At 41.4% G+C, this 22111-nt stretch overlaps 1 protein-coding gene across 1 annotated transcript in view; it reads right to left on the bottom strand.

Moving 5' to 3' along the window:
* Positions 1-22111, bottom strand: part of DOCK4 (dedicator of cytokinesis 4) — a 474863-nt gene that overhangs the window by 238534 nt on the left and 214218 nt on the right. Inside the window, exons 6-8 of the mRNA XM_024757836.1 lie at positions 16794-16942; positions 10451-10535; positions 3356-3507 (exon numbers count right to left, since the gene is read on the bottom strand). Coding sequence (XP_024613604.1) covers positions 3356-3507; positions 10451-10535; positions 16794-16942 — 386 coding nt within the window. The remainder of the gene's footprint in view (positions 1-3355; positions 3508-10450; positions 10536-16793; positions 16943-22111) is intronic.

Genomic DNA, 22111 nt, shown 5'->3' with positions numbered 1-22111 from the left:
CATGGCTCACAGGCCCAGCCGCTCCGCGGCATGTGAGATCTTCCTGAACTGGGGCACAAACCCGTGTCCCCTGCATCGGCAGGCGGACTCTCAACCACTGCGCCACCAGGGAAGCCCTTTTGTTTTTTTTTTTAAACAGAGAGGTACACCCTGTAATATTTACATATGAAAATTTGATGTCTGGGATTTGCTTCCAATAAGCTGGGGGCAAAGAGGAGGACTAGAAAGGGATGTGATTAAAACAAGATCAGCCCTGAGTCAATCACTCTTGTCACTGGTGGCAGGTCCATGAAGCTTCACGATACTATTTTACTTTTTTATACATCTGAAATTTTCTAAAATAGAAGTTTAAAAAAGTAATACGAGTTGATTTTAAAATACCCCCATATGGGCTTCCCTGGTGGCGCAATGGTTGAGAGTCCACCTGCCGATGCAGGGGACACAAGTTCGTGCCCCGGTCCGGGAAGATCCCACATGCCGCGGAGCGGCTGGGCCCGTGAGCCATGGCCGATGAGCCTGCACCTCTGGAGCCTGTGCTCCGCAACAGAAGAGGCCACAACAGTGAGAGGCCCGCGTACCACAAAAACAAACAAACAAACAAAAAAAAAACCCCATATCCCACACTGCATTCATTGTTGCACATAAGAAGAAACACAAAAATGCCTCAAAAATCATATCTTGCATTTATAATACCTTTTTCTGTGAAGATGCAAATACTTAACACTCATCAGCTACGCCAGAAGCAGTGAGGGAAGCAAGACTTGTCACCAGTTTCAAGATGAAGGAAAAGACAGAGGTAGGTGAAAGGATCAGGGCAGCAGCAGTCAACTGCAGAGACAAGAATCAAGCCCAGTCCTCAGATCTGTGCATCCTAAGGCCTCTTCAAAAGGTAATGGTGACACCACCCTGTGCAGTGTGAATCCGAGCTACTCATAGCAAGGTTTTGAACACTCCCTAAAAGAATAATCGCTGCACTATCTGAGGCCTCAGAGAGTCAAGAAAAGAAATCTGAGATGGTTCCAAACACCTAGTAAGTGGGTGTTTTCACTCTTACTCATTCTTTTGTCAATCACCTTTATAGTGATTATGAGTTTGGGAGGTGAGAGCCGATGGCCAAACTCAGTGAGTAGAAGCAGGGGAGAGAAATTCAGGCTTGATTTCTCCTAGGGTCATTCTGTATCAGGTGTGTGCGACAGAGGGAAAGGGAGATGGGAGGGAGAAGGGAAGCAAGAGGGGAGGGGGAGAGGGTGGAGGGGAAAAAACCGGGAGGGGGAAGGAGGGCAGAGGAGGGAGGCAGGCATATAAGGCAGCCCAACCACATCCAGAGCAGGTAAAAGGCCCAGCTCCCGGCCTGAACCTAGGGACCACAAAAACAATATTTTAGGGTTTCTGTAGCCAGGTTATTTTCCTACTTTCACCAAGTAAGTAGGAATAAAAGAAAGGGAATTCTGTCGATCAAAACCTAAAAGAACATGTTAGAAAATCTGAAAATGTTTGTAACAAGACAAAACTGAAAGACCAGCTAATATTAATCCTACATAAATGCAATTTGAGTGGCAAAGGGGAATGTATATTCCTCAAAAACTTTAGCTGAAAAGGAATGAGCAAAAGAGTGACCTCATTTCTCCCTGTTACAATCCATAACAAACAATAGCTTGTTAAATATTTTAGAGACCATACATTATACAGACAATGTTATGAAGACTTTGGTTAAACTACACTACCTGGAAACCAAGCTTTCTAACACACACTTCAATATGTAAGCAGGCATTATCTCTAAATAATCTTTCGCATGTCTAAAGCCAGTGCTAAGCTGTAACTTGAATCCTTTTCTCAGGCCTTTATCTTCCCTTTTTAGTGGTGTTGATTTGGGAAGGGTTTTTTAACTCACTGATTCATTTTCTCCAACAGTATATAAAGTCGATTTTGAAACTGAATTACCATTGTTATTTCTACACCTCATAAACCCTGTCCTTGCTGCACAAAACCACCACCTTTAAATTCTATGAACACAGGACTTCCCTGGTGGTGCAGTAGTTAAGAATACGCCGGCCAATGCAGGGGACACGGGTTCGAGCCCTGGTCCGGGATGATCCCACATGCCGCGGAGCAACTAAGCCCGTGCTCCACAACTACTAAGCCTGCGCTCTAGAGCCCACGAACCACAACTACTGAGCCCACGTGCCACAACTACTGAAGCCCGAGCGCCTAGAGCTTGTGCTCTGCAACAAGAGAAGCCCATGCACTGCAACGAAGAGTAGCCCCCGCTCGCTGCAACCAGAGAAAGCCCGCACGCAGCAACAAAGACCCAATGCAGCCAAAAATAAATAAAATTTTAAAAATTAAAAAATTCTATGGACACAGGCCACTGTCAAGAAATAGAAAGTACACTTTCTAGTAGGTAATGAATAACATATAAGTTAATTCACCAAAGATTTTATGGCTACAAATGCACTGAAAATGAACTTCACACATATTTCCTAGAAAAAGATTTTTTTTTACCAGAAAATACTCCAAGATTATTTTATATTTACAAAACAATATACGTGGCTCATTGTTGCTTAAAATTGTCAACGTTCATTTTAGTAAGTATTATTTCTTTAAAGTGTGGTACAATTGGGTCATTATGTGTAATTTGTGGTACAATTTTAATTCTAAATTCAAATTTAAACATTTTAGTGTAAAAGATGGTGTGGATTGTGCTCAACTTTAAGACTTAAAAAATTTTAAACATAAAAGAAGTCTCAAAAAAAGTTGAGACCTTTGGATAACAACCAAAACGTCCATTGTAAGTTTCTCCTAAAGTTTGAAAACTTGCCATAAGAGAACCACAACAGGTAAGACAGAGAAAGAAGAAAAATGTAGGTGAAAATTGTTTATTTCCCAGCTCTGAAACTCTCATGGGAAGGTTTCCAAGTACTTAGTTGTCTCTCAATATCATTTGATGCAGACAGGGTAAGAATAATATAATTGCTTACTGAAAATTTGAAAAATACAATGTATTGAACTTGATAAACAAACTTCAGATTTTAGAGATATTATGTCCTCCTTGCTTTATTAATACAAAATAACTCCAATAACAGACCTGATATCAATGACATACTTTCATTTAATAATAATTATGGTTCCACAGCCCTTTTGAGTTTTTCAAAAAACGTTTGCATGCATCATTTCATCTAATTTTCGGGGAAACTCCCAGAAGTTAGGCAGCTTAGAAATTCACAGAGTTCTACAGATGAGAAAACAGGCTGATAGAGGAAAAATGTACAAGGTCATATATCCTGAAGCCTGCCAGTTGCAAACATCCACAATTCCAACATTAAGAAGTTCAAGTCATATCTCCACATGCAGTTACCTGATTGGTCGATTCTCTTTACTGTCAAAGAGTGAAAAGATGACCTCAAGCTCCTCTCCCAGGTTGGAACACATGAGGCTTTTCATCTGCACAAAGAGGTGATGACTGCTGGCCTGCACTGGGGTATCTTTCTTCCGATGTCGATGCTCCATCTGAATGACACCCCCCCAAAAAACATGATCAGCATGGACCGAATTAGATAATGGAACCAAACAAGCTAGTTAGCTATGGTGTGATTATGCTGCCCTGTGCTTTCTGTTGTTGTTGTGTATTTGGTATCTAGTTGGATGTTAAATTCCAAATTTTCTCCCAACTACTAAAATAAAAAACTGAAGTTTGCAGACCATCAAGGAATCCTGCTTTAAGATTTGTTTCTTAATCATTAATGTTAAAATGATATCAACTCACTGAGTAGATTCAGGCAGCGTGAAGTTCAAAGGATGCTATCGGTCCCTCATCAACTCCCAGGGTGAGAACAAATTATTAGCCATCTTTTAAAAATCAGACTAAATTGTATCTAGCTGATCATTTTGCTGAACAACGTAGCTATGACTTCACATTTCTCATAATTAAAAATTCTTTTAAAGCATACTAAATTTCAAACTTGTGGTAGTTTTCTGAGGCTGGCAGTATCAAATGATATTCAATCACTAGAGCAAGAAAATGTTTCTAACTCGCTGCGGAGCTACAGGGAAGCAGACCTAAGAAAGCCAGTGAGGGGTCTAAAGGCAGGAACAGAGTCTGTGTCCATCTCTTATTTCCGTCCTCAATACAGCTAGCCTAGGCTATACTTGGGAGGCGGGACCGGAAGTAAGAGTTCCCACAAGTTGAGGAAGGAAAGGAATCACCCATGGTTCCAGGGGTGAGGAGAACATGAGAATGCTCATTTAGTCAACATATACTTGTTACGTATCTATTATGAGCTCAGCACTGGGAATGCAATGATGCGTAAACACAGAAACAGCCTGCCTTCATAGAGCTTTCCTACTCGGGGGAGCAGACATCAACAAAATTGTCCCACAAACGGATAGAAAACTACAACTGTGATGAATGGAGAATTTGACTTGTGTCTGGGCAGTCAGAGAAGGTTTCTTGGGAAAATGACACTTTAGCTGAGAGCGAAAGAGTGAGCAGGAATTATGAACCATCTAGGACAGTACTTCTCAAACTACCTGCAGTGAAGGACCAGGTTGGTTTTTCTGCCTAACCTACCGCAGATTGATATTTTCATAAAATATCAAAAATGCCATGGCAATGTCAAAATGTTATAAAGGTTTCTAAACGTTTACTCGCCATTTTTGTACTTGGGCCAGTTACAAGCAGTACACGGCCCAGCTAGTTCTTGGACCACAGTGTGAGCAGAACTGACTCAGGGTAAGAGCACAGGGAAAACATACAGAAAGGCTGTGAATTAACAGAACAGGTGTTAAGAATGTGTAAGCGTATTGCTTTCATAACACAGACTACTAAAGAGGCTACTTCTTGTGGATCACTTGACAATTAAAAAAATATATTAATAGCTCAGGGATTAACTCCAAAGGAGTCATAGCCTTTGTTGAGGCTAAGGTACAGAACTCTATGTCTACATTAGCCATCTTTTTATGTTTCTAAGTATAGTTCAATAACTAATGACTAAGATTTGAATGCAAAAAAATGCCATGTACAATTATAGATGCAACAGCATAAAATCACCAGAATTTTTTCATGCTTTTATTTTTTAAATTGAACCACTTGAAAAGTAGACAGCTAAAAAAATGCAATTAACCAAGTGCATCTATAATTATTGTATACTCAGCAGGTACACTGGACACGCCTCTGTGAAAATGAAGAGTAAGTGCATTTTCTTTTAAAGTTGACCTCAGCATTGCGGTATGTGTTGGCCATAATGACTAGAAAAGGCTTTCTGCAGAGAAATATTCTAACTAGAAAAAAAGCATAATTCTGTCTTTTTTTTCTATGAGGGTTGCTCTATTTTGGGCTTTAAAAATCCTTTATAACAGGGCAAAGGAAACATGATGCATTCATAAAACTACATCTCTTTAACTTCTCAAGCTTTTTATTTTCTGAAGTTGCTAACTTATTTACTGACTTACTTAAAAGTTCAGGGTAACAATGCGCAAACTGCTAGGAAGAAACGAATAACTACTAAAGGCTAGAGCTGGAAAAAAAGATATAAAAACATTATGAATAGAACAGACCTCAAAGAGATGTCTGGTCTTTACTTCAAACAGTGCAAAGTTCCCAGCATCATTCATGACATTCACGAAAAACTGAGGAGAAAAATTAGCTCCCTTATTCCTGCAAAGAATCCAATCTATCTAGATCAGTGGTTCTCAACCTTGGCTGCACTTTAGAATCACCAAGAGAGCTTTTAAAAAATACTTATGCCCAGGTCCCATCCCAGAACAATTAAATTAGAATTTCTAGGGGATGGGGGTCTGGACAGTGGTAGTTTTAAAAGCTCCCCAGGCGATTCTAATGTGCAATGAGGGCTGAGAATCACTGATTGAAATCATGTGCAGAGAGATGCAAATCCTAGAAGAGTGAAAAACGTATTGTTGCATCTCTTGTATAATTACTGCCTTGGTCTTTGCACACATGCTAGTAATAAGCCTACTTAATTCTACCCTTTGTACGTGTGACAGGGGCCGTCACAAATGGCACTGAAATCTCCTCTCTTCCTCACCCACCATCCTGCCATGCCTGAGACAGATTTGAACTTACATAGGTTAGGATGTCTTCTTTATCTTTTGGTAATTCACTACTTTTGGGAACTGCTAAAAAATCTCTCTGTGAATATATTATTGCAGTAGCAAAATTTAAAAGGTGTGTCCACACTTCAAGAACTATGATTTGGTAGTTTTAACACATAGACAAAAATCCATCTCTGAAATAATTTATGGTTACAAAGGCACCTAGCAGTGACTCTAAATGTGCTTACAGTTTAACTAGGCTTTTGATTAGGAAAAGAAACAGATGCATTCCGAAGATTTATTAAAGTGATACAAATTATTAACCCTCACTAATGCATTAATTACTGGGTGAATGGTCCACACCAGGGTTCGCACCTTCAGCACTCCTGACAATTTGGGCTTGTAATTTCTCTGTCGTGGGGCTGTCCTGGGCTTGGTAGGATGTTTAACGTCTTTTTCTGGCATCTACTCTCCAGATACCAGTAGTACCTCTCCCCACTCCCCACCATCCCCAATTGTGACAACCAAAAATGTCTGCGGACATTGCCAAATGTTCCCTGTTCTCTGTTGGAGAACCACTGGCCTACCCACTAAGTATCACAAAGCAAGCAGCTAACCTGATCTTATTAAAACCAAGAAAGGTTCCTAAAAAGATACTCCTCATGCCCAAACAACCAGAGAACCCAGCCAATAAAGTCCTCTTTACTACAGAAGGATTGAGCTCTGGTTGTTGGCAGTAAACCATATCTTCCAACGGGACATATGTCAACACAGTGAGGTTTAGCGCATTTTACTGCTTAGATGAACAAAATCGGGTGAGAAAGATCTGCTAACAGAACTATCAAAAACCCAAAACAAGACATTTTTTTCCTAATGATGCAGTAGGGAGTTTGTAAGATGCAAACACCTGTGTTTCAAATATTACGGGGAGAAGACATAGTAAAGAAAGAGAAGTGGCAACAATTAATCCAGCATCCTGTGTTGGGGCATTTTACCTCCATGCCACGATCCTTGATCTAGGAGTGACAATAAGTCACCACCCCACTCCCACCTTCACCATAAGGGATTGGTGGTGGTGCCTGCCAACTCCCCCTGGCAAAGTCAATACAATCAGTCACGTTTAGGTTGCATAGAGAAAAGGGCCAGTGCTACAGAGAACCTGATTACTGCTGGGCCAGGACATAAATAGGAACTTGAAGCTGCCTTAAAGAAAAAACATGTCCTTCTGAAGCTTATAATCATTTGGGGTTCTCTTGGGCTATTGTCTTTGCTTTAGAAGCAGTAAAATGCAATCACTATGGAGGAGAAATTACAATTTCATGTAAAATTACAATGTTTTATTTTCCTCATCTGTCAAATGAAGACTGTGGACTAGGTTCTGAGCTATAAAATATGAAAAACCCCCTCCAATGGCAGTCATTGCTAATCAATCACAGCCTGGAAGAGACCCCAGAATCTTATCAATATAACACTCCCAACAGCCACAACTAACAAATCGGAATGTTCAAAGAGATGAAATAAATTTCCCATCCTATATATGACATTAAGTAAAAAGGAGATAAAATCACATGCATACAAAATCAAACTTGGGAAAATAAAACATATTTGTGACAGACACTGTTAGTTGCTTCTCAAATATTTGACATCCCTAGCTAAATATGGGGATGTGACTGTGTTCTGGCCAACGAAATGTAAGTGCAAGTATTGTGTGGTAGTTCCAGGAAGGCTCATTAAAATAGTTGAGTCAACTGAGAGAAATCTTTCTCCTTCTTAAAGCAGGAGAGCAAGGTCATGGCTAGAGTTCTTGCAGCTATGTTGTACTTTGAAGTATCCTTGATGATGGAGACTTTTTTGCTTCTGACACCATGAAACCACAAACAAGCCCAGGACTTCTGCCTCTGGGCTTGCATACTGTAAAGGAGAAATAATTTCCATCATGTCTAAGCTTCTATTATTTACTTATTTCATTGAACACAGCCAAATCTAATCTTAAGATTTAGCACATAAGGCTGCCATTATTCTTGCCATCTTACCTCCTTAATAAGGATGAAATAAAGATGACAAAGGAATGAAAACTGACTGAATGCTTAGGTGCTTTGCAAACATTGTCTGTCAAAGAAAGGCATTTTACATGCATTTCTTATTTAACCTTCCTAACAAACATGGTTAGAATTATTTTTCCACTTAATAGACTAAGAAACTGAAGCTCTGAAAGATTTAGCAGTAAGTCCAAGATCAGAGAGCTGGTGGAAGGAAGAGATGAAATTTAAACCTAGTTTTTTGGATCTATGCCCATAGTCTTCTCATAATACCGTAGTAACATCAAAATCATTAAGTGATTGCTTATTAAGTGCAAATCACTGAACGAGATTATGTTGGACATAACAGAGGAAGTATCAATATAGGACATGGTGCCCACTCTGAAGAAACTTAAAATTGAGTGAGAGATTAAAACAAAAGTGAGAGACAAAATCTGATGCCCAACAGTTAAATAAACTATAATAAAAATGTCCCATTAGAGGATGTCGCTGACAAATCAATTCTAGAGATTTTGTTTGTTACATAAGCTAAGAGTTAGTGGTGACTTTTACTGCGAATATTCTCCTTGTGTGCCCTTCCTCCATCTCTGCCCTCCTCCCTCCAACCAACCTTCAACTGTGTTTTTGCTCTGGGCCTGATACCCTGCTTAGCACTGATGCCACAGAGGGGTGCGGCATGAAACATCACCCTCAAGAAGCTCAACGTAAAGCAAAGGAAATTCTCCACAGAAACGGAATTTATTCCAACGGAAATAATGAGCTGTAGATAATCTGAACAGATTGATGATGAAGGGGAAAACTGAAAGCGGTATTAAGAACTGCTTTCTCAAATCAGACATATGCCTGATGGATTTACTGATGATTTTTTCCACCACGTTTTTCAGATAATTTCAGGTCAAGAATAATCTGCAATGCTATGAAGAATACTCTAAGCTTGGGAAGCTATCCCCAGAGAGGTAGGATCTTCCAAAAAGGAGTCAGCTATTTTCCACAGTCACTCCTCCTTGGAACATGGGGTAAGATGCAGTGGTAACTAGAGCAAAGCAAAGAAACGCCTGGGATACTGGCTTCTTTGATTTGAGGTTTTAAAATAGCTCAGTGAGTATCTAGAGATTAGGTAAAACTTTATACAAATATTAAGAATACGAGGCTAGGGGGGCTTCCCTGGTGGCACAGTGGTTGAGAGTCCGCCTGCTGATGCAGGGGACACGGGTTTGTGCTCCGGCCTGGGAAGATCCCACATGCCGCAGAGTGGCTGGGTCCGTGAGCCATGGCCGCTGAGCCTGTGCGTCTGGAGCCTGTGCTCCGCAACGGGAGAGGCCATAAGGAGAGGCCCGTGTACCGCAAAGAAAAAAAAAAGAATACGAGGCTAGGGACTTCCCTGGTGGAGCAGTGGTTAAGAATCCCCCTGCCAATGCAGGGCACACAGGTTCGAGCCCTGGTTCGGGAAGATCCCACATGCTGCGGAGCTACTAAGCCTGTGTGCCACAACTACCGAGCCTGCATTCTAGAGTCTGCAAGTCACAACTACTGAGCGTGTTGCAACTACTGAAGCCCATGTGCCTAGAGCCCGTGCTCTGCAACAAGAGCACCGCAACGAGAAGCCCACACACTGCAATGAAGAGTAGCCCCCACTCACCGCAACTAGAGAAAGCCCATGCACAGCAACCAAAACCCAACGCAGCCAAAAAAAAAACAAGGCAGATGGGACCAGACTTGGGGAACCTAGATGCCAAGTAAATAACTGGACTTCAACCTACCATGTAACTAGACAAAAAACTCAAGTCATGGGTGACGCCACAATGGGCAAGATGACCAAATATCTCAGGATTATTAACAAGCTTCAGCACTTAGGGATGGCCTGGGGTTTGGGAGAGGTGGGGGATAAGTCTAGCATTTGGAGACCAAGGAAGGGATACTTTCAGGAGTCTGTGCATACAGTGATAGCAGGGCAGGGAGGGGAGCTAACATATTGGTGAGCACTAACTGGAAACCATTAGTCACAACAATATACTGAAACAGAACAGATAAATATGTATGACTTATAACCATTCCACTAGACTAGGCAAAATACAAAGATTTCACTAGACTAGGCAAAGTACAAAGATTTGCAAAATAAAACTTCAAACTTCTTTACTTCCTAGTGCCTGGGCATTGAGGGCTCAGTAGGAACGTCAGGGCATTCTGAGGTGGGTAAATTATCTCAGTTTTGTACTTGGGGCATGGTCACCTCAGCTCTCAATTCTCTTGCTCCAAATTAAACCGGGAACATCCTGTTCTTACAAAATCAAGCAAGTATGAAGAGTGTCATGGAAACCACAAAATTAGCAGTGAGGCTATGAGCCAAGGATTCCTATACCTACCAATCGGTAGAGCTCAGTAATGCTGATGTCCTCTGGATCCACCATCGCGTACTCTTTCCTAGGCACCAGGTCCAGTCCCAGTTGTCTAGAAAACAGATTGCAAACATTTGGTGGAAGAGTTACCTTGATAGGATATATTAAAAATAATTATCTTTGGGCTTCCCTGGTGGCGCAGTGGTTGAGAGTCCGCCTGCCAATGCAGGGGACACGGGTTCGTGCCCCGGTCCAGGAAGATCCCACATGCCGCGGAGCGGCTGGGCCTGGGAGCCGTGGCCGCTGAGCCTGCGCGTCCAGAACAGGAGAGGCCACGACAGTGAGAGGCCCGCATACACCCCCCAAAAAATAAAATAAATTAAAAAAAAATAATTATCTTTACTGTATCACCCTAACATTCGATATATCACCCACCATGCTTCTCTCACCCATATTTTTTACCTTATATTAACCTCTCACTGTGATTGGAGTAAGTGACTAGGCTGAATACCGGTCATAACTTGAGAAACAGAAGATGACAAAGGCAAGTAAATGGGGTCGGGTGGGAATGGGCTGGCACTCTTGGTGGAGCACTCCTGCCACTGGGGGCCTCGATAATCTATGATGGGGAACCTTTAGCACCCTACAAGCTATTACCACAGAAACCCTTCCTCCTTGTACTGGGGTGGAAACTAGAGATAGACATAATTTTGTTCTAGAAACAGAGTTGAGGAGAAGGAAATGTAGCCTTTAGGATTTGACCTGGCACCAAAATTCCTAGTTATATCCAGAGCTAACACATTAATAATAGGAATCTCTGGCAACACATGCATGGTCCTTATTCATAGCAAGTTCTGGGGTCAGTCATTAGGAGAAACTCAGTAAAGGCAGGGGACAGAAATTAGGACAGCATAGGTCTATGCCTGGGGTAGCAAAAATGGCTTAATCTCTTACATCAGGTTTCACTGTGACTGATACGTGAATTACTATGCTAAGAAATATTCTAACGTTATATCCAGCCTCAGTGGGACCAAGTATGGTATCGGATTTGTGATGTCTTACCATGGACAGAGGAAAATGAGTATAATCTTGCCAGTTTCCCTCTAGTGACCTTGATAACATACTCCTCTCCAGGCATCCACCTTACTACACTGATGTCAAGGCTGTATAATTCTACTCATCTCCGTAACCATCACAACTATCCCAAAGGCTTCATGATGTCTCTCTACCAGACTCCCCTCAATTATCCCACTCCGGGTCTCACACTTAATTCTCTGAGGATATTTTGCTCTACATCCCTTCCACATCATTACTCTCTCTAATACGGAAGCCTTCCTGCATGGCATTTCCAATTATACAACCAAAGCCTTCTTACTTTTGTATTTTAATAACATCCTGGAGGGGGAAGGGTGAGCTGTGACAGGGCGAGAGAGAGTCATGGACATATACACACTAACAAACGTAGTAGGGTAGATAGTTAGGGGGAAGCAGCCGCAAGGCACAGGGATATTAGCTCTGTGCTTTATGACAGCCTGGAGGGGTGGGATAGGGAGGGTGGGAGGGAGGGAGACGCAAGATGGAAGAGATATGGGAACATATGTATATGTATAACTGATTCACTTTGTTATAAAGCAGAAACTAACATACCATTGTAAAGCAATTATACCCCAATAAAGATGTTAAAAAAAAAAATCCTAAAATTCTGTGACCTCCCCAAAACCTCATTAGAGGTTTCATAAGTAAAAACCTCTTATTAATTCAGCACATACTTCAAGCCAGGTACTTCCCCAGCCACCCTTAGGGATTGTTGGTTTTAAGATTACAAGACTGTGGCCCTCTTGACGGTAGGACTTGGCTTTTAGATACTAAAACAGTTTCTCACTTTTCTTCACTTATGTTTCTCTTTAACAAACTTAAAAATCACACTCCCATTCTCTAATTTTTGTTGAACTTTCAAAGCACAAACTCGGTAATTCATTTTCAAAATGCCCATGTCTCCCTGTTAGTTTCTGAACTGTGTCCTCCCAAAATTTGTATGTTGAAGCCTTAACCCCAGTATGACTATATTTGAAAAGAGGCACTATAAGGAGATAATATAGGTTAAGTGAGGTCATTTGAGTGAGGCCCTAATCCAACAGGACCGGTGTCCTTAGAAGAAGAAGAGACTCCAGAGATTGTCCTTGTATGGACACAGTAAGAAGGCAGCCATCTGCAAGCCAGCAACAGAGTACTCACCAGAAACTGAATTTGCTGGTACCTTGCTCACGGACTAGTAGCCTCCAGAATTATGAGAAAATAAATGTCTGTTGTTTAAGCCACCCAGTCTGTGGTATTTTGTTATGGCAGCCTGAGCAGACTAATAAATCCCCCTTGCTATACCTCATCAGGGGATTCTGATAGGGTCTGTTCCCCATTCTCCATCCCATCCCAAGAGAGGACCACTGCACTACAACATAAGATATCAGAAGACACCAGGTGAGTATTGCTGAGGAAAGATTATCTAGCAAAGGAAAGAGGATATAGGCATACCTTGTTTTTACTGCACTTTGTAGATATTACGTTTTTTTACAAGTTGAAGGTTTGTGGCAACCCTGTGTCAAGCACGCCTGTTTGTGCCATTTTTCTAATAGCATCTGTTCACTTCATGTCTCTGTGTCACATTTTGGTAACTCTCAAAATATTTTAAACTTTTTCATTATTACATTTGTTATGGGGATCTCTGATCAATGATCTTTGATGTCACTATCTTAATTGTTTTGACATTTTTTAGCAATAGAGTATTTTTAAATTAAGATATGTATATTTTTAATACATATTGCCATTGCACATTAATAGACTATAGTACAGTGTAAACATGACTTTTACATGCACTGGGGAGTCAACAAATTTTGTGACTTGCTTTATTGCAATATCCGCTTTACTGCGGTGGTCTGGAACCGAACCTGCTTTATTGTGGTGGTCTGGAACTGAACCTATCTCTGCAGTGTGCCTGCATACAACACACGTGAATCATGGCACTTACCTCCTTCCCTGTGTCATGTTCCATGAGAAGCTGCCCTACCATACTTTCTTCTGGGAGGGGCAGGGGGCAGCTGAAGTAGTTTAGTCATCTGACCATCTCCCCTTCCCGAGCCATACCTGACTGGCCCACAGGTAGGCACCTGACCAAAGGACAAATAATCCCTGGACTGGCCAGCAGCTCATGAACAGCTGGTATAAAATGCTCAGTTTGAACATGAATAACGGATACTGGCTGTCAGTGAGAACCTAGAAATTCACATAGCATCAACCATCTGAGAAACATGAAGGACAAGTGATCTACATCACTGCAGAATGACTGAGTTAAGACCAACTCCAGCAGCAGAGGTCTGGAGTAGGTGTGGGATCCAGAACCTTCCTCAGCTTTGGGGCCCCAGGAGCTGGTGATCTGCAAGTCTCTTCCTCTCATAAGGCTTGGATTATTCAACTTCTGCTGGCTTCCTGGAGTCCTAGCTGTGTGAAGAGACTTTGATATGTTTCTATTTTGTTCTGTTAATTCCTAGGTATATCCTTAGGATAACCCTCCCACTGTGTGAGGCTTCTAAGCTCACAGAAGAGGATCAGGACAGTGTTCTAAAAAACAAGAAGAAATGAGGCAAAGAGGGAAGGAACAGGATGGAAGGAGAGGACCTAGGACATGGGAAGCCAGCAAGGGAAATGGGTGGATGGGGGGTTAGTTTTATATTAACTCAGTCACTGAACTGCTTTGGGACATCAGGAAGGAAGAATGAATGGGTACTCTCTCCTGTATCATTATCACAGGAAAATCAAAGGACAGCACAGGACTCTACGGAGAACCGAGACAGGTGCTATTATTTTAAGTCTGTTCGAGGCTTCCAGGCGAGAACACTTCTTCTGATGGCCCCTTTAGGGAACAAGATGGGTTATCTCCTCCCCCTCCCCCTCCCCTGAAGCTTCCTCCATCTAGAGGGCTTCTCTTCACCACTCTTCAACAGTTTGACATACAACTTGAGATTGAACACATCTTTCACTTATGTTCATCCTGAGATCTACATGCTGATAAACAATTTTGCAGAACAATTTAGTTTAATATGCAAGAGAATTATCTGAATTTGCTTTCCACTTTTGCTTTTCCATTCAGTAAGAAAACTATATTTAAAGGAATACAGTAAATGCACAATCTGTAAACTGTAAGTCATTTTAAATAAGCTGTCAAAGAAATTCAAAGGAAACAGAATGAGACCTCAGAAAATTCATGAATTTGAGGATGATCTAAATAAATTATATTGCTCACTTTCATGCATCAATGTTTTACCAACTTACCATAAATTAGCCAAAGAACTGCCCAAAGTACAAGCTAGAACTTACATGAGTCCAAACTGAGCCATGATTCAGTCATAACCAATGTTTTTCCCTCCTTTCCCTTCTTTATGTCATCATCTTCCTTCCTAAAACTGAAAAAGTATCATCTTCTTGCCTGCTCTATATTTCTAAGCTATTTTTGATAAGCTAACTTCATCCAACTTTCTTCCTATTTACAAACTAGTCTTTTAAAGGAGGATCAGCACAATGACTAAGAGCCAATATAATCCAGAGAAAGCTCAAAGTTTTCTCAAAACAAACAAACAAAAAACACATGAAAGATGGGCAGCCTAAGTCATGGTCAAACAGTCTTCAGGGGCTCCCCTTGGTGGCGCAGTGGTTGAGAGTCCGCCTGCCGATGCAGGGGACACGGGTTCGTGCCCCGGTCCAGGAAGATCCCACATGCCGCGGAGCAGCTGGGCCCGTGAGCCATGGCCGCTGAGCCTGCGCGTCCGGAGCCTGTACTCCGCAACGGGAGAGGCCACAACAGTGAGAGGCCCGCATACCGCAAAAAAAAAATAAAAAGTCTCCAGATCCACCCCTCAAAGTGCTACCCCATCTCACACAGCGAGACCGGAGGCTCCATGCATGTGGCTGGCAAATCATCTCTCTCAGGAAGTGCTATGTGCTTTGAATCATGTTGCCCTGGAGCGGAAAGGGGCCTTGGACCTCTTCTAGCTCAACTTACTCCTTCGACAAGTGAGGAAACTGAAGTCAAGGAGGGCTCTGGAATTTGCCTCCCATCGTAAAAAAGCAGAGTTCCGAGTACAATATCTTGCTGCATTCCAAACCTGCTCTTGTTTTTGACTCCCCAGAAGGAATAAATCTCCCTGAGATAAATGAATTAGGGCTGCTCTCCCGACTGTGGGTAAAAGGATGAATGGCACAGCTCACTCAACGAAATACCAGAAGGACTCTGGATGAGACAGAGGTTTAAAATGTGTTAGTGGGTCCACGTCTTCATACCTGTAGTATGTGACGTCTTGGCAGGAAACAAAACTGGCTTCTGATAAAGCGACTTTCTATGGTTAGAGGAAGCACACTCTCGTTTCAGATCAGTTTTTCCAGATTCAGCAAGAGGCAAATTTATCTGTGGTGCACATTTTACTGCCTTTTCCTTTTTCTGTCTGCTTTTCTTTTATTCTGTTGCCCTAAGATCCTTTGAAGGTCCAAATAGCAAATGGGGATTTGGGGAGAGGAAACGGAGGGAGGCTATGACCTTGTAGGATACCGAGGGACCATTTACCTTCCTTAAACTTAAGCCCATACAAGTCTAACATCATAGTCAAAGCCGGTTTATTCTAATTTCTCCCCCATATATTAACATTCATACTTAGCACAATATCAGCCTTCATCAGAGCTTTAAGTGATTAGAGATACTATTTAAAGTGCTTGGCTGTTATTTTAGTTAGTCACTCACAGTTTTATTTAAAAGTAAATCTTGGTCAAGAACAGCTTTTTTACTGAGCTCTCCCAAGTAGCTCCTCAAAGAGACTAATATGTATACACAGGCAGAATCAGGGCAATAAGGAGAGCGCGCCCCCCTCCCACCCAGGGTACCTGCCCGAAGACTTTTAACAGAAGCTATTAGCATTAGGGTATCCCTCCAGATTACACCAACGACCTACTGCCACAATAAAGAAGAGGAATATATCTAGAAGGAAATTCACATGCCAAACCTAAAGCCTTGAAACAAGATGAATTTTTAGCAGACGCCCTGTCTGATTGACCCCAGTGAACACTTTGTATTTCATGAGCATTTGCATACTGTCAGAGCACACAGGGCAGTAGAGAACTGACAATGTCCTGGGACCCCCACCAGCCCTAGAGGATGCAGTTCCTGACTCTACTAGTGAGAGTTTGCACTAAGCCCCCCAAAGGGGAAAGATGGAAAAGCCTCCTCTGGTGTCTTCCAGAGATATGACTGCATAGTGGCTCACACCTGTGTTGCAGTCACATCTGTTGTGTTCAGCCACCAGAGACCACCCCCTCAGTGGCCAGTACTCACTCGTTGCCCCAGTCCAGGCGGGCGGTGATGTGGCGCTTCACGTCCTTCATCCGATCATGGGTGAGATGCCCCACAAGCACCTGCCGTCGCAGATCCAGGATTTCATTCATGATGTGCCACAGCCGGTGGAAGAGATCGCCTTCATTTCTCTGGGAAATACACAAATGCGGAAATTCAATGGTCAGTCACTGACACACGGGGTAACCACAAAGGAAATGGGGGGCAGTCCTGCTTACCCTCTGTGTGCTGGCCACTCTGTGGACAGATTCTCCATTAACAGACAAACTCTCCCCTCGGGTCCTCAAATGCACTCATTGCTCTACATGCTTTCATCCCATTTCACAATGCTGTTCTCCTGCCCAAGAATCCAACTTCACTTCTCAGACTCCCCAACACAGACATTGTGTCCCAGGGTCCTCACTAAGCCTCCACACCCAAGCTTGGTCTCTGGCTTTACTTACTCTGCTTCCGTTTCCACCTCAAATCCTCTTTCTTTAGCTCCATCCAATTCTACTACCCTTCAAGGCTCCATCTGACTTCCACCTCCCTCAGGAAATCTTCCCCTTACAACTCTTGCTCACATTCTTTTTTCCCCTTCTCTGAAGTATGCCTGCATGTAATTAAAGCCAATTCAACAGAAAACACGGTTTTCCAATTATTTCTTACATGTTGGTCTTAATGCTTTACTGTGTTCCCATCAGAAGCTGGGTACACAGAGGGCTCTCACACTCGTTCATTGATGAATTTTCACTGCTATTATCTGGTCAGTATTTAGACTTAAAAAGAAATGTTTTCTTTCTTACTTGTTGAACATTCACGTAAATTCAGGCTATTCTCCTGTGAAATTCATCAAGCGAGGAGGCTTAGGTGGAAAAAAGACAGGTTAAACTCCTGGCTTCAAATCTTGGTTTTGCCACTCACTAGTTTTATAGGCTTTGAGTATGGCTTTTGCCATCTGTGAAACAGGCACAGCACTAACTTCCTGTAAGGTTATTTTATGGATTAGAGATAACATTTGTGAAGAGACCCCAATAGTACACTGATTAAGAGCACAGACTTGAAAGACAAACTACCTCAATCTGCATTCAAATTTTGCCCTTCACTGACTGAAAAACCTTTGGCAGTGTATTAACCTCTTTGTGCTTCTTTTCTTATCTGTAGAATGGCTGTCATAGTACCTATCTCATAGGCTTGCTATAAGGATTGATGACTTCATATATTAAAACTCTGAGAACAATGCTTGGCCCAGAATAAATATCACGTAAGTAACAGCTGCTACTAATGCTGTTATCATTAATGTTCTGATTCAGAATAAACCCTCTTATAAATATTGTGTCTTTATCAAAATCTAAATGTATGTCTCTTCCCCAGAGATATTTAGGGTAAACCTTTTATAAGCATTTCATCTTGCATCAACCCTTCATCTTTCTTAAGAAGAAGCCATGCTTTTACTTTCTACAAAAATTATTAGTAGGCTATATGAATAGTGGTATGAAAGTACTGAGATGATCGTTCATCTAAAGTCCTCTACAGAGATAAGCTGCCAGAAATACCAAGTTCTGGGTGATGGGTAAAGATGGTCTTTTTCTTTTTTTCTTTTTTTGGTAAAAAGTAGTGACGGATCTTCTGCTTTATCAATGCTTGGTGACTGGAAAAGCATTTTCATGTACTGTGCAGGTTAGGCAATGTGCCAGCTGACCAAGAAGGATTCTCCATGACACCATCCCTGATCCCCTGAGATATCAATAATCTTGCTCTCAACTCCTAGAGCACTCTCTTGAGCCTGTTCTTCTATAACCTCTCACTCTTTACTCACGTTATACACTCCCATACAAGTCATTACAAAGGTGCTATAATGTTTTGAGTCACTGGTCAGTGTCTGTGTTCTTCACCTGGTGTAAGCTCCCAACCACAATGGCTGAGACTGCACTACGTATTCCCAGCAGCTGAAGAATGAAATACCTTGATTTAGAGCTGTTAGTTTTGGTGGATCTTGAGAGGTGGGTTCTGTTTAGATCATATAAAAGAACAAGCAGGGAAGATCAGGAAAAACTTGAGGAGGATGGACCTAGAGATCATCCTACTAAGTGAAGTAAGCCAAACACAGAAAAACAAACATCATATGATTTCACTTATGTGTGGAATCTAAAAAAAATGTTGCAAATGAACTTATTTACAAAACAGAAGGAGACTCACAGACACAGAACAAACTTACAATTATCAAAGGGGGAAAGTGGGGGGGACAAATTAGGAGTTTGGGGTTAACAGACACATACTACTATATATAAAACAGATAAACAAGGACCTACTGTATAGCACAGGGAACTATATATTCAGTATCTTGCAATAACCTATAATGGAAAAGAATCTGAAAAAGGATATATATATATGTATATGTATGTATGTATATATATATATACACACATACATATACATATATATATAACTGAATCACTATGCTGTTCACCTGAAACTAACAACATTGTAAATCAACTATACTCCAATTAAAAAATTAATTAAAAAAATTAAAAAAAAAAAAAAAACTTGAGGAACTCTGTGGTCAGAAAGAAAAGTTCACTTGAGTCAAAGAAATTACATAAGGAAAATATAAAGTCAAATCTCATGCAGCCGGGGAGAGAGTCAGCTCTGCTTAAAATGACTGTCACAGTGTGAAAGTCACTTGTCCTGCTCTTGGGGAAGGCGTTCTGCAGTTGTCCAGAAGAATGGGCTTGATTTCCTAATAATGTCGCCTCTAGTTCTTAAGTCTAAGAGAACATTGAGCTGAGAAGAAGTCAGATCCTTTATAAAAGGAAAACAAGTTGGTCCGCTTTCCCTTTCAGGAAGAGGTGGCAGGAACAGTGACATACTGCAGTCCTGACCAGCAAACCCTCCCTACTAGTGCATGAAAACAGTACATATCTGTTTTGACAGCTAGTCAGAAAATGATGCTTCTTTAAAAACTGGATTTTAAAAATTGGATAGTTATGAAGACTGTTCAGGAAACGTGAAGAATGCTTTTGATTTAATGTCAAATGAAAACGGTAGGGTACAATATTAAACACTTAAAATAGAAAAATATCTAAACATTTTTACAATATATCAGAAAATTTCTGCAATATTTTTTGCAAAAAGTGAACTGCAAATATTTTAGTGTTGTAGAGAATGGGTAAGTTTTGATTTGCCTCAAGATGAAAATAATATCATTTTTTGAGCAGCAGACCTCAGTTTACAGCCAGGCTTTCCCACTTAGCATGGGACCCTGGATAGATTATCTTTGATGAGCTTCGAGAATAAAAACTACCTGGCAGAGTCCCACAGAAGAGAGAGGTGAAATACCCACCCAAAGGCCCGCACAAAAGTACTTGGTAAAAGATGGCTGCTGTATTTCTCCTAAAAGTTTTGTGGTTAGATTACTGATATTTTACTAAGTGATATTTTAAAGGACATTAATTAGGCCATTACCAATGTTATTAAAAACAGCAAGTAGCATTTCTCAAGCATCTGCCATGTGCTTTTTTATGCTAAATTCCCTACATATATTAAGTATATCTCATATACTACTTACAATTGACAAGATATTAGTGGCTCATCAAGCACCTTCCAGTGGAGAAGCTTGCAGTGGAGAAGCTAGCCTTAAAACTGTTAGGAAAGACCACAGACAGTACCCCAATACACTCAAGCATGATGAACTTGAACTAAAACATTTAGCAAAAACGTTTACATCAGGAAAAGAGAAACCAAAAGGTCCGACAGAGTCAAGTCAGCCTCCTTCTCAAGGTCAAAAACCTGGTACTTCCAGGATAAACTTCATATTTTTTCCTAATAGAACTGACTACCATTCCAGTATCCAAGGAAACTTAGAAAAAATTCTCTCTCTGTTTCCGTCACTTAGGACGGTAGGAGGTGAGAAGGTTACTCCTAGAGCTTACAACACATAGGTTTTCAAGCCAATCAAGTATGTCCCCAAAATAGATGCTCGCAGCCTCAAAAGCAGGCAAAAATAGCTAGATAAGGAAGAATCAAGTGGAAATTCAACTCTGTTCCTCACCAGCAGCTACATAAAAGGAAAAGTGCTGGTGCCTTAGCTCAGCTAATGGTTGACACTTACACTGTCATTATTTTTATAGTGGGTACTTAGGATGCAGTGATTTGAAAATTTCACATAGTTTCATTTTCCATGTTAGTGTCAGGTACAATATTAAATGAAATAATACTTGGGTTTTATATTCTTTCCAACACAAATTTTTTTAAGTCTAAAAAGGAGATCTGCATTTCCTTTGTAGTCTCCCAGCAGAGAGCCCTTGAGTTCAGTTATCTTGACAGTGCATTTACCTCACCCCAGCAAAGCCTAGACACTGTGTTTCATCTAAGATCATCTTGTGGATTTGAGTAGTGAGCCCTAACGCCACCAGCTCCAGGAGGGCATGGTCAGAGGAATCCAACATCAAAAGGGTTTTTATTAGTGACTTTTAAAGATTTTCTTGCCTCAATAAACTATCCTATTACATTTTCTTTTTCTAATTAATTAATTAATTTATTTATGGCTGCACTGGGTCTTCATTGCTGCACGCAGGTTTTCTCTAGTTGTGGCGAGCAGGGGCTGCTCTGCGTTGCGGTGCGTGGCCTTCTCATTGCGGTGGCTTCTCTTGTTGCAGAGAACAGACTCTAGGCGTGCGGGCCTCAGTAGTTGTGGCTCGCGGGCTCAGTACTTGTGGCTCACAGACTCTAGAGTGCAGGCTCAGTAGTTGTGGCACACGGGTTTAGTTGCTCCTCGGCACGTGGGATCTTCCCAGACTAGGGCTCAAACCCATGTTCCCCTGCATTGGCAGGTGGAATCTTAACCACTGCGCCACCGGGGAAGTGCCCCTATTGCATTTTCTATGTAGCAGAAAATAAAAACGGTCATTTTGTGCCCATATCCCTCACTAATTTGGATTTTCTCTTTGACAGGCTATTTCAAATCATTTTGTCAGGATAAGTACACCTTTGTATTTTGAGCACATCCCTTCCAATGATTAAGCTGTTCTATAAATTCCTTTGAAAATCAGAGAAGAAATAAATTCATCTTCCCCAAAACGTCACCCCAATTCCCCATATACAGTGGTTCAGAGTGAGGGGAGGATACTAGATTTACATCTGAATCCCAGCTCAGCCATTTTCCAACTACTTGGCCTCCAGCAAGTTCTTCACTCTCGGCCTCATTTTCCTCATTTGTAAACTCAGGATGATCATAGTCTTTTATTTCCTTGAGTGGTAGTAAGGATTAAATGAGATACTACATATAGAGTACTTCCCACAGGGTTTGCACCACAGAAGAC

Source organism: Neophocaena asiaeorientalis, unplaced genomic scaffold (genome assembly GCF_003031525.2).
Source record: "Neophocaena asiaeorientalis asiaeorientalis breed wild unplaced genomic scaffold, Neophocaena_asiaeorientalis_V1.1 scaffold116, whole genome shotgun sequence".
NCBI lineage: Eukaryota > Metazoa > Chordata > Mammalia > Artiodactyla > Phocoenidae > Neophocaena > Neophocaena asiaeorientalis.
This window is presented reverse-complemented; position numbering and strand designations above follow the sequence as displayed.